The sequence below is a fragment of the Neolamprologus brichardi genome, chromosome 10, assembly GCF_056152115.1.
Source record: "Neolamprologus brichardi isolate AB-2024 chromosome 10, ASM5615211v1, whole genome shotgun sequence".
In the NCBI taxonomy this organism is placed as follows: domain Eukaryota; kingdom Metazoa; phylum Chordata; class Actinopteri; order Cichliformes; family Cichlidae; genus Neolamprologus; species Neolamprologus brichardi.
The window spans coordinates 23,591,358-23,604,799 of NC_142113.1; the positions used below are offsets into that span (position 1 = coordinate 23,591,358).

A 13,442-nucleotide genomic window follows, 5' to 3' on the forward strand; every position below is an offset into this window, starting at 1 on the left:
TGTTTTGCGCTTTGAGTGATGTTTTCTTTGTATACAAGTTAAGAGTTAAAAATGTTATCTGCAGCAACATCTGAAAGAAGTAAGACAAGGAATGTAAATGTGGTGTAGTCACATTCTGTTACTATTGCATTTATCTGGGACTCTCCACCATTTGACCTTAGAACTGAAGAAGCGTCTCGAATGCGAGGTGAAACGTCTTCAAGCAACTTACAGAAGTCCAGAAGCTTTTCTTTCCAAGCTCCTTAGACTATCTATCACTATAGCTGACTGCTAGATACTGAATCCAGATGCTCCTGTTCCAGTTGTGTTAAGAATATTATTTTGAGGACTTTTTATTTGTTTGTTTGTTTTTTAAACAAAGATATACCACTGGATACTTATGAACACACCTAAAAATTGAATACCATGTGATTTATCCTATGTAGCATGTCTGTCTGTGTCTGCCTGACACCAACTGCACTGGGTAGCGGATGTCTTAAAATAGGCTTAAGTTACTGTTACTGCCAGGACCTGGTGATATATACTGAAGAACAGCATGGCAGACAGCCTCAACCTGTGCTCTTCATCACAGGATTAATGTCAACTGTTTATTTTGCTTTTTTATGTCCTGCAATGTACATTTGTCAATATAGTCTGCATCACAAAAGTTTGTGAAAAGAAGCAAAAGGAAGTATCAGTTAACAGCCTGGTGTGAAAACCACATTAGATTAAAGTCACAACTCTTTCTTTTTTTAGTGTCTCTGCTAAAGCCACACTAACATGTATGTTCTGAAGTACTGCGTGGGAGACAGCACGAACCTGTGATCTTCATCTCAGGTTTTATGTCAAAAGATAGAGAAAAGTCTGTTTGAACACATTTATGTATAAACATTTGCTACCACAGGAGTGAAACAAAAATCACATGTAAAATGTGACAGCTGCAACTGATGGCTTGTCTTTTTTCTCAGCAGCTTCAGAAAATCACCCATTTCTGTGCACATAGTTACAGATTTGTCTCCACATTTACAAATCATGGCACACTTTTAAATCTGAGTGAATTTCACAAGATCTTGCAGATCACGTGCTCTGCATTTTATTGCTTTTAGTTAACTGTAAAAACTTTGGCTCCACCATGTGATGAGTGCTGATAGTATGCGTTTTTATATTTTCTACTAAAGGTTAAAGCTTTTATTAGATCATCACAGAATTATCACTAATCACCAACTAATACACGTAAAGGAAAACACCAATTCTTGTTTCATGCGAGGTTATTACAGCGTTGTCCCTTTCTACATTATGCTTGGCTTAAACTTAATGGTTTGTATGATTGAGATACATACAGAGAATAAATGTAACACTTTGAGACAGATTCGTGTAAAACATGAGGAGAGCACAGATTTTATTGTACTATTGTACAAATATTATTGGAAATCTAAATGTTGGTCAACAAGCTTCAAAGCATTTATTATCATTGCATTTGAAAAGACAATGAATTTTAATTGCATCACCAGGTTGCCGACCAAACGCACACAGTTATATGTGTCTCACAAAGTCCACTTACTGACTTTTTCATACATGTTAATCATATAACATAAATTATTGATGGATTTATGTCACCTTACACAATATAATGAAACTCTATTAAAATACTACTTAGAAGAACTGCCTGCAGGGGAGTTTGTGCCCTTCGTGTTTTTGTATTGTTGCTTGATGTCTCTCTTGGTTCTCAGTCATCCAAAACACAAGCCGAGCAACAAAGCATATGCTGTGCAGTGCAGAGAGCTCTACATTGGAGAAACCGCATAGCCACTCGACAAATACGTGACACAACATAAAAGAGCCTCCTCGACAGGACAAGACTCAGCTGTACATCTGCACCTAAAGGATAAAGGTCACTCTTTCAGGGATGCCAATGTTCACATTTTGGACTGAAAAGATAGATGGTTGGTTTGAAAGAGGAGCAAAAGAGACCATCTATGTCCACTGTGAACGACCACCTTTGAACAGAGTGAGCGGCTTACGACACCAACTGTCAGCTACCCACAATGCAGTCCTGAGATCCCTCAATAGGTCACATGATAGGGTAAAGGTCTTACAGTGGTTTCATCCAAAACCTTTGGTAGTAATGGCCCACGCCTTTTTACACATTATGGCTAATGTCATGTCGCAGATGATTAATAGTGGGTCAATGATCACCTCCTAAGGGACAGCCCCTACTAGGGGTTAGATAACTGGAACTTTCCACCTGATGAGAGGTAAAATGTCTTCAAAAAAATTAAAACCTTCTTTTCATGATCTTAGATCTCTTAAGTCTCTACTATGATCAACAGCTGAGAACAAACAAGCCAGTGTTTTATGCATATTACAGTTTTCCTTTCTCGATGACGTCTGTGCAGCTTAGGTAATGTCACATGGTTTAGAGGTTTAGCAGCTCAGTGAATACAGGATATAGTTTGTGGTTTTAATGTCATGACAACACAGAAAAAAGTAACCAGGATGTTTCACTGTGTTTTTATCTCAAACAAAAGGCACAGCCCACGTCTGCTAAACAGAACACAAGGAAAGCACCATCACTGACCAAAGCCTTTTATTCAATCTCCAAGGTTAAATGTAAAATGTTGGTTGGAACTTTTACAAGGCTGATGTAGTTTATTTAAATTATGTCAAATAAAATGTAGTTCGAATATTAAGTATTAAGTTAATTTAATATCTCATTATATTAAATGCCTTCCAAATTCCTTTTTTATCCCTTTATGTTTTCTTCAAAATTAAAGTAATCCAGTGAGTACTTGTAAAATATGTTTACCTTTACATTAACTGCACAGCTGGAACTGCTAAACTGGCATAGTTTTATTAGCTACTTGACCAAAAGTCAACATTAACTTTCATCTTGATTTGAAATAGGTGGTGTTTCTCTTGTTTCTCTTCCATCCAGCTTCAGTCTAACATCTGAGTAGACAACATCCTCTTCAGCATCATCTGAAAGAAGTAGAAAGAGAAATCTGTGTCTTGTATAATCATAGGAGATTAATATTGTACATCAAAAACTTGTAGCAAGAAGGTTTTCACAAACATTCACAATGACACAATATTTGTAGCTTTGGCTCTGTACATCACCACAGTGGATTTTAAATCAAACAAAAAACTGTGATTGAAATAAAGACTTTAGTTTTAATTACCTTTAATTTAAGGCATTAGGCCCAAAATTGGATAATTATTTGGGGTAGCAATTTAACGAGATAATTGCGATTAATTAGAAAAAAAGTGGGAAAAACGCATTTAATCACACTTTGCATTCCAAGCAAAGGGGAACTTTTATCAATGTTGGATTTTCTGGTATAACAATTACACTGATGCACACATCAGAGCTACAAAGAATCAGAAGAAAGCGTGTTGCTAGGACTGATCGGAGGCAAATTTCATTTCAAAAGACTACCTGACGGAAGCCTTGAAAAAAGTGTGGTTTTGTGCAAACTGTGCAAAAAGGAGTTTGGATACCACTGAAGCACTTCAACCTTACGGTACCATCTAAATGCAAAATATGTTGCAGCGAGCACAGAAACTGTGGGAGCTGCTAGCTCCAGCAGTGTCAGTTTGAGTACCAACAATTGTGTCGACAGCCTAAACTTGATGAAATGACTGGCTTCAGGAAAAAAATGTAAGTCAACATCGGACAAATTTACAAGTTCTCTCACAAAATAGATTGCTCTGGACTGTAGACCATGATCAGTGGTAGAAGATAAGGGGTTAGAAAATGTGCTACAGTTAGCGTCAGGTGATCTAACTTTCCAGCTACTTTTACTTGAAGACTATTTCAAGTAAAATTCAACAGCTTCATGACACTGAAAATCAAACAAAATTAGATGCATTACAGACAGCCCTGCTAATGTGGAGGAACTACACTAGAAGCAAACAAGACTGGGGCAACAGAAAGAGACACTCATACAGGATGTTTTTGCTGCTTTGGACAAACAAGCAGCAAAAACAGCGCTATACAAATACAGGCCATTTACCATTTACCAAAAGCACAAGCTAGTGATTTTAACTCCATCAGAGCTGGTAAACCTCCAAAAGCTGGCGACTGTCCTTGAGCCATGCAGGTAAATAAAACTATTTTTTTTTAACTTATTGTTACTGTTTCTTCAAAAAGATCCATAGTTAACAGTTATTGTGTAGATTAATAATTACTTTCTTGAGCTGTCTACTACAGATTTGTGACTGAGCTTCTTGGAGGTGAGACATATGTCTCATGTTCATTGGTTTTACCTGCTTTCTGCCACCTGCATCACACCGTGGAGGTCTCCAATTATGACTCAAACTACATGGTGAAATTTAAGACTGCCTTCACAAAGGACCTATCCCAACGTGTAGCTACACTCAACCATCAGTGGCTCAAGATAGCTACTGTGCTTGACCCACGTTTTAAGGATTTCAAGTGTGTTGCGAGGGGAGCGAGAAGAGGTTTGAACCAGCCTTGAGGCCCTGCTGCAGGAATAGTGTAAAGATGCCACCACAAAGGAGCCAGCAAAGACAAGGTGCCTCCTCCTCTCTTCATTGTCTTCAGACTCTGATTCAGATGAAGAAGCCCTGAGTAACAGGGCCCTGAGTCTGTACAGAGCAGAATCCACCATCAGCGACAGAAAGACTGCCTGCTGCAGTGGTGGTCCAGTCGAGCAGGGACCCACCCACAGCTGTCTGTCCTGGCCTACAAGTATCCTGCCACTTCTGTCCTATGTGAGAGACTGTTCTCACTTGCAGGTCACATGTTTCTACCTTATTTTTTTAAGAAGTTGAAATTCCAAAGTAAGACAATACCACTTTGAAAATGTACGTAAAGCACTTAAAATAGCACTTTCTTTTTAAGTCTGCCCAATTTTGGCCAGGGATATTATTTTTTGTTTCTCTGTTTTGAATTCAAATGCAGTTTAAACCCTATTTCTTCTTTTCAGAAATTAAAAGAGAGAGAGTTTACAATATTAATGTCCATGTCTTTATTTGATTCTATTGCCTAATAAAACCCCTTTAAATGAAAAAACATTTTCTTGTGCGATTAAATGCAATTAATCAAGATTAATTACAAAGCCTCTAATCAATTAATTACACAATGAATGGAAAAGTAGGATCATGACCAGGTTCTGTTTCCTTTTTATTTCCGGAAAAATGAAGCAGACATCATATCTAAAGTCGTAAAAAGGCTCTAAATTTGTATTTTATAGCTTTTTGATGTAATTTAAATATAATGCTCAAATAGATGTCAGTATAAGTAAGGGAGGCCATCATTAAGAGGAAAAAAGACAAAAATAATCCAGGTGGTGTGCTTTACACAACTGCTTGCAACACTTTGCACTGGGGGGGGTTAAGGCAAGGCTTGGAAGGCTCTGTTCTGGGAGAGACCTAATCTTTCAAAAATGTTTATATAGGCAGTCTGCATGGCTAGGTGTTTGACTTTATACACCTGTGACCATGGAAGTGACTGGAACACCTAATTTCCATTATGCGGATGAGTGAGTAACTAGTTTTGGCTATATAGTGTATATATTTACTCCAGTTATTTTCATCCTTTTTGCCACTACCATCTATCCACATATGATCCCTAACACTACCTACACAACACCTCATGAGCTCGACAATATCTAAAGAAGTCAAGGACATAAAGAGATGATTGTATCACGGTCAAGGTCTACAATCAAGACCATTCAGGAATCAACCTTCCTGAGTGGAAATAAATAACATAACAAGTTCATAACAAGCTGAAAACCACTGGTTACACTCAAGCAGAGTAAGGCGAGATTTGATCTAAAAAGAGCTGGCACATTTCTGAAAGAAATTTTCTGGACATATGAAACCAAAATTAACTTGTATCAGAAGGGAGAAGGAAAGTATGGAAAAGGAGTGAAATCGCTCATGAGCTCAAGCATACCACACTGTATGATTAGGTGAAAGCAATGTTGTGGGCAAATGGCATCACAAGGAAAGAAAATACCATGGTAATGTTTATGGGTTGAAGGCAGTCTTACTGCAAGACTGAAGTATAAAACTGATCCTTACACTTTAAATCATTTTAGTTTTCTAGTAAATTTTGATCCTCTGAAAGCGAGAGACTGGAAAAAAAAAAAAAACCTCCACTGGCCAGTGGTACCCTCAGCGTCAAGGTAGATAGACCTATGTTCTAACTTTCAAAATCCCACGTCACTTTGTTCTCAAAAGTTGTGATTTTTTTTGTAGATACACGAAAGATATCAATTTGAAACTCCTACATTGCTTTATTCTCGAGTTATCACATTGATAAACCCACCTGCCCACCGCTTGTCAGGATGACAACAATAACCCATCAGTCTTTTACAGGTGAGGAGAAAGTGACTGTAATTACTAATCATTTAATAAAAATGTTGTTGTTGTAAAACTCATTAAATTAAATGTGAAAGGCAGCATTTCAATCACATATTGATTATTTTACTTAAAATCCCTTGTGGTCCAGTACAGAAGCAATACAAATAATGGTGCTTACTGTAAAGGTTTTATAACAATTTGGCATACATTCCTGTGTGGTACTCACTGAGACAAAATTGATAGCAGCAATATAGTTAATTTAAAATATTACCTTCATTAACAGTCATAATGCCAGTCTTTTGGAATTTCCAGATACCAAGAAACACAGCCAGAATGAGTAGAATGGCAATGCTTCCTACCACAGCCACAGTCACAACACAGTGGTCAGAAATATTACCTAGAAATTGAAACATTAAGAAGAATGTACTGAGATAATGGGGATATAATGGCCTCAAGCCACTTGCCACTATAGACCTATAAGATTGATATAAATAACTTAATTAGAACAATGCCTATGAATACATAAACTAAACAAAATAATTAAAAATATAAAATACATGAATATCTAAGTAGAACATTTTTTTTATATTACCTGCACATCTTATAAGGTGGATGATGGTTTGTTGTCTGCTTATATTGTTTTGGACAATACACATTAGCTTTCCCAGCAGTTGACCATGTAAGCTGATTGTAACATTTGAAATGTTGTGGTTTTCTGAAATGTTGGGTTGGGTTTTTATCAACAAGTTATCATCTAATAAGAAGATGAACTCTACGTCATCTCCTTCAGAGGAGCAGCGGACTTTCCTTTGTTCTGGTGACGAACACATCTGAGATACAGCTGGTTTTGACACGGGAGCTGAAAGACAAACATGTGGTCACACATGTATGCAGTACGAATTGCAATTTAACATCCACTGCCAGCTCTGCAAACTATCATCTATGTCTACAGAAACTCTGTTTTTAGTGGTACCTGCTAAGTTATTCTAGTTTTTAAAAAACTGAATTTTGCAAAAAAAATTATCTTTGGGAGACTTTGTCAGCATAGATAACTTTAAAAAACAGATCTATGCTACTAAAAAATGTTACAGGTTATTAATGTCTTTGATTATCCAAATATATATTTAGCTTTACAATACATTTAACATGTTCATTTCTGTTACATATATTTCACACTACCTGTGCAGCTTGTAAGGTGGGTGATATTTTGTTTTCTGCTGACATTATTTTGAGCAACACATGTCAGGTTTTCCATCAGTTGACCAGGTAAGTTGATGGTAACATTTGAAATGTTGCGGTTTTCTATACCGTTGGCTGTAGTCTGTATCAACAACTTATCATCCAAAGACAAAATGAACTCTACTTGATCTCCTTCAGAGAAACAGCTGACTGTCATCTGTTTTGGTGATAAACACATCTGCGTAACAGCTGGTTCTGACACAGGAGCTGAAAAAACAAACACATAGTCACATATAGACACAGTATCAACTGCAATATGACATTCACTGCTACTCTAAGGAGTTTAAATCCATGTCAATACAGGGTTTATGTAAGTGCTTACTCATAGCTTACATATATAAAATGTGTGCACAAAATGAATAATAATCTGATAACTCACTTATAATATATAACCAGCAATAAGAACAACAATAAATACAATCTATAAACTGTTCATGTAACTACCTGCTTTTTAAATTTCCAGTTTTAGCTCTAAACCGCATTTTGACATGTACATTGTTATTACACAGATGTTATTCAATAAGTCAATAAGTTGTTGGTCTTACCGAGTATATGTAGATGGATGTTAACTGTGTGCAATAACACACCGTCAGTAGAACTGTGTGTTTCCATGCTGTACTCTCCAGAGTCATTTTTTATTGCTTTGTTGAGCTTAAATGTTCCATTTGTGGAGACTGTAGTACAATTCTTGTATTTTTCATTGAGACTAATTAATGTAGCATTTATTAAGGTTAAAATGTTATCTGTACTCTTTTTCAAGCTTGTCTTTATATGTGGCTTGTTAGGTAGGTAAAAAACGAGTGGTTCTCCTAAAACTCCAAAACACGTCTGGGGTCCAGGTTCAGTTAGATTGCATTCTGAAGACCCTGGTAAGAAAATAAATAAATAAACAAATGTATACAAAGAGGGAAATTAATAACTATCATTTATTTGTACTAAACAGAAAACCATTAACTTTGTATCTATGTAACTGATTAATAGTTACTGACAAAATCCATGTGTATGGAATTTGAGTAATAGTATTAATGACACTGTTATCTGATGTAATGTTGTACAGCACTATATCAAAGAGAAATGTTCTCTCATCAGACAAAACATTTAAATGCTTTAACGTCATAGGACCTGGTCCACATATGTGGACATCATTCAACATTTGGGTTGTCTAGACCAAAAAACTGAATTTTACTCTACAAGGGCCTGATATCCACTTACGAGGACAGTATATTGCCACTGAATTATTAAAATTTAAAACCAATGTCCTCATATGTGGATCTCGTTTTTGTCAAAAAAATAAAAGTCTGGTAATTCTTTATTTTTACATTCATCAGGTCCCAATCAGCCCAAATAGCAAAGAGAAATTAAAAATGCATGCCATGAAAGAGTTCTTAGGAGGTTAATAATGACTTAACATTGTAGATTTATTTTGTTCTTCTACATACTGTTTAATAGTTGAAGTGTACCTTGTCCCACAGCGGTCATTGCTGGAGCTGCGATGATGATGATGATCAAAATCATCTTCTGTTTGGACAGAATCAGATTATTTTGCATGTGTAGTGTACTATCAAACGTGTGGATTAGCTACATAATGGATAAATAGAAACTATTCTTACTTTGGAAAATAATGCAACAACTATTGACATACTAGACATTTGCGTGCTTTTTAACTAATGTCGCCATGACAACAGTCACTCACCACATTTAAAAGAAGATCACTTCTTACTCTTTGGCATGTGAATTCACCACTGGCACCTGGATGGTATATTTCTGGTCTTTTTTCCCTTTCATGAAGAAAATCGAGGAAAACCTTATTTGCCTTCAGCACAACCAGAGCACTAGACTCAATGTAGATATTAAATAAACTTGTTTTTATATAGCACTTTTCCACTTGAGCACTCAAAGAACTTTACAACATGTCTCATACACACACAATTTTTCGATCTTACTATCTTACAGTTGCACACACATTCCAACTCTGACAAACACATTGGGAGAAACTTGGGGTTCAGTATCTTGCATTCACCAATGACCTGTGCTACAGCTAATCCCTTGAGAGCAGTTACCAAGCTTTATGACAGATTCAATGTGTGTTCATGTTAGCCCATTATGAATTAACAGGAGTCATTCTCTGACATTAATCAACAATGCTGCTTCTTGCTTTTGTTTGTGCACTTTTTATTTGCATATACCAAGACAAGAATGCACATGAACATGATGATGAGAACTGGATGATTAAAAATGCAAATATCCAAATTAGATTATAAGATATAGTTGACATGTTCATCAAAGATCTTCCTGAAACATTTCCACAACATAAAGTAATTTAGCAAATATGTAGTTACAAAACAGAAGGATAAGAACAACATGACATGTTTAGCATCAAGTGCTAACTGTAAATACCCAGCGGTACAACAGTACAACGTTTAGTTAAAGTTCTGTGTGCATATGTGTGGGTTGTATCTGTATATCAGATACCCACAGTATAAAACTTCCCATTATTTTAATAAGTCAACAACTATCATTTTAATTGTTATATTAATTGTTATGTGGCTGATAATTATAAATATCTGGCTTAGAAAAACATTTTTATTCTTTACTTTGTTTTTTTCTGTGCTTGCTGGTAGAGGCCACATTTCTTTTCTTGAACACCATATTAGGGCTATCCTATCGAACAAAATATTACTACTTTTAAAATCTTAGTCTGTTTTCAAATCGCTACTTTAAGCTTAAATTTTGTAGTTCTGGTCAACAGATTTATGACATATTGTTTGAACTGTGGACACCAAAGCTATGGTGACCAATCAAAAGGGTTTCATAACATTTCGTCTTGTATTATCTAGTATTTTTTACAATCATAATCAATAGATCTTTGAAATCTTTTTAAAATTGTTTTTATAGTACAGTAATTTCACCGATGAAAATTAAGTTTAGCGTTACTTACCAGCACCTGGAGTTCTTCTCTGTGGCGGCAGGTATGATGGGCTTTGGGCTGCTGTTTTTGTCTTGTGGTTTGGACAGAAATGAGTAAGCATGTATTTAAAGTCATGTTAGTCTTACTCAAGTATTTAGTGTCTCATCATACTTGTCTTTACTTATACAAACATGTAAATATAGTAATTAGACAAATTAGAGTATTACTTTTGATGCTATTCAGACACTTTATTTCTCATGTTCTTAATATCAAGCATTTTTGAGCTGCTATATGGATGGAATTTAAAAAGAGTAACTTTACTTACAGTTACTAAGTGTAGCCCAGAAAATCATCCAATCCAATCCAATCCAATTTTATTTATAAAGCACTTTAAAATACCCAGCACAGGAACAAAGTGCTGTACAGAAAATAAGTTAAAACAATAGAATAACAGAAAACAGCAAAATAAATAAATAAAACACATAAAACATAAAATTAAAACAGCCCTATATTAAAACAAAAACAAGATAAAACAGCATGAAATCACCTAAAAACAACTAAAATAAAAAATAAAAATAAAAATAAAAATAAAAAACCAACATCTGACATGGTGTCAAAGGCCAGGGTAAAGAGGTGGGTTTTCAAGAGTGACTTAAAAACAGATAAAGAACTGGCCTGTCTGATCTCTAAAGGAAGCTCGTTCCACAGTTCACACAAAATCATCTCAAAGTTAAACTGTTGGTAACAGAAGAGAATGCTTTAAGGTGTGCTTTAAAATATATGCAGAAAGACAGCATTGAGGGTTCCTTTAAATCATGGAAAATCATGGAATATGTCCCAGATAATCCCATATTATATTCTCACTAGACTGACTGTGATACTGCATGCTTCTCTGAATCTCTGTGAACATACCAATAAAGCACTATATGCCTTTAAAGGGATTTTATTCTCACGCCCTGCAATGTGAACTCATCAACATGGTTTACAGCAAGTATCAGTTGACACCCTAATGTGGGATGTTAAAACTATGTTAGGTTAAAACCACAGCTCTTTCCATTTTAAATTTGTTGCAGATTCACTGACTGATTGAAGTTTATGTTTAAAAATACAAAGAAAATCTACTAGCACACCCACACAGAGTGAGAAAGAGAGGGGTACAATATCATATAAACTGCAAGGAGAGAGATCTGATTATAATATATTAAGGTTAGTTAAATGATCTGGTATAAAGTAATAGAATAATGTTAGTGTAGTTAGAGTTGTTTATACTTTTTGGGAAATTATTTCACAAAGACACAGTGAAGCTCCTTCTGAACGTCTCTATACTTTTACATCAACTCCCTGAATGCAAACTGTATCTGTAGTGCTCTTTCTTGGCATTACGCTTAACTGCTGCTCACTAGTCATTTTCTCTGTTATTAACCTAGCTGCAAAACTTTCCTTTATCATCATGGTATGGCTCATCCACTTCTGTACGTTACTAGATTTATTAATAAACGGTACCAGTGCAATTCTCCATTCCTCAGCCATCCTCTCACTCTACAAGATTGAGTTAAAAAAACGAGTTAAAAAGTCTATTTTTTTCTGTCTATCTTACACGGATAGAATCAAATTATCTGCAACACACTGCTGTAAGGTTTTACTATCAGTTTCAGGTGCATCACGCTGGCTGCCAGATAGGTGCTGAACCTACCAGTTAGCTCATTTCTGTCACTTGGTATATGTGTTTGATAGCTGAAGCATAAACTGAGCTAGCAGTTGTTGCATTAACAATAAGAGTCCAGTTTTTACAAAGCTACACTATACTTAGACTAAAAAATGACATAAACATGTACTTACAGCATACATGTGTAGTCTCTCCATGTAAGTCTGCTTTGTATGTATGCAACTAACACTTGAGCATACTAGGCAGCTGGTGGCTAAAATCACTGGTACTGGCGCCACCTGGTGGTGAGCCTGTAATGCTTCATCCCAGGGTTAATATTAACAGACAGTCTGTTGAAAGAAGCTGTAACTCAGGAGTTTTCATGTGTTTTCAGTGCTTTGATGTCATGTCAGCTAGTAAATTATTAATTTCCATTTTATTTTATTGCTTCCGGTTATTTGTACATAACACTGGATTCATGAGGATTTCCATTTTATTTTATTGCTTCCGGTTATTTGTACATAACACTGGATTCATGAGGTGAGTGCTGATCCCTGCATTTCTTGCAGCTCAAACTTCTCAAACTGTTTTTACATTTACTACTAAAGTTTACAGATTGTTCCAGAATATGACAGAACCACTAAACAGAAACTAATATAAGTAAAGGAAAACAATCATCCTTATTCACAAGTTGCAGGTTATTACATACAATACTGAGACTCTAAGGTGCAGGCAAAAAGCTGTATGCACTGAAAATACATGACTTAAAAAAAAAAAACTCATTATAACTAGATACAGAACCCTGTAGTGACAACTGTGCAAGGAGATTTTTAACAAACTGATCCAGTTAATTCATTTCTTTGCCTATCAGTTTAACAGCTGAAGCACACGCTGAACAAGCACAGGTCTTTTCAGTTAAGAATAAGATTTTACCTTTTAACTTTTTCTTCTTTTTCTTCTTCTTTTTTTTTTTTTACAAAGTTCAAGCTCTCATTACAGATGCAATAAAAATATTGCATAAAAATGAGGAACTAAAGCATTTTTTAACACAATGTCTTCATTTCAGGGCCTCAAAAGCAACTGCAAAAATTAAGTAACTGCATTATGTCAACTGCATTAAGTAATAAATGCATGATTCATGCATTTATTACTTCCAGGCTGGACTACTGCAATTCATTATTATCAGGATATCCAAAAAACTCACTGAAAAGCCTTCAGCTAATCCAAAATGCTGCAGCAAGAGTACTGACAGGGACTAGAAAGAGAGAGCATATTTCTCCTGTTTTGGCTTCCCTTCATTGGCTTCCTGTTAAATCCAGAATTGAATTCAAAATCCTGCTC

The 13,442-nt window shown here is 35.6% G+C and overlaps 1 protein-coding gene and 1 pseudogene across 1 annotated transcript; one reads left to right on the forward strand and one right to left on the reverse strand.

Annotated features, from left to right (window-relative positions):
* Window positions 1–2,857: 2,857 nt before the first annotated feature.
* LOC118453806 (uncharacterized) lies at window positions 2,858–12,319 on the reverse strand. Its single transcript, XM_087846903.1, has 11 exons — window positions 12,296–12,319; window positions 11,181–11,191; window positions 10,782–10,810; window positions 10,487–10,547; window positions 9,242–9,326; window positions 9,009–9,066; window positions 8,094–8,414; window positions 7,489–7,755; window positions 6,902–7,168; window positions 6,581–6,706; window positions 2,858–2,958 (listed from the first exon to the last, which is right to left on the reverse strand). Exons 1-11 carry the CDS (start codon window positions 12,317–12,319, stop codon window positions 2,858–2,860), a joined length of 1,350 nt encoding a protein of 449 aa, XP_087703029.1.
* LOC148100944 (E3 SUMO-protein ligase ZBED1-like) lies at window positions 3,615–4,802 on the forward strand (annotated as a pseudogene).
* Window positions 12,320–13,442: the final 1,123 nt, after the last annotated feature.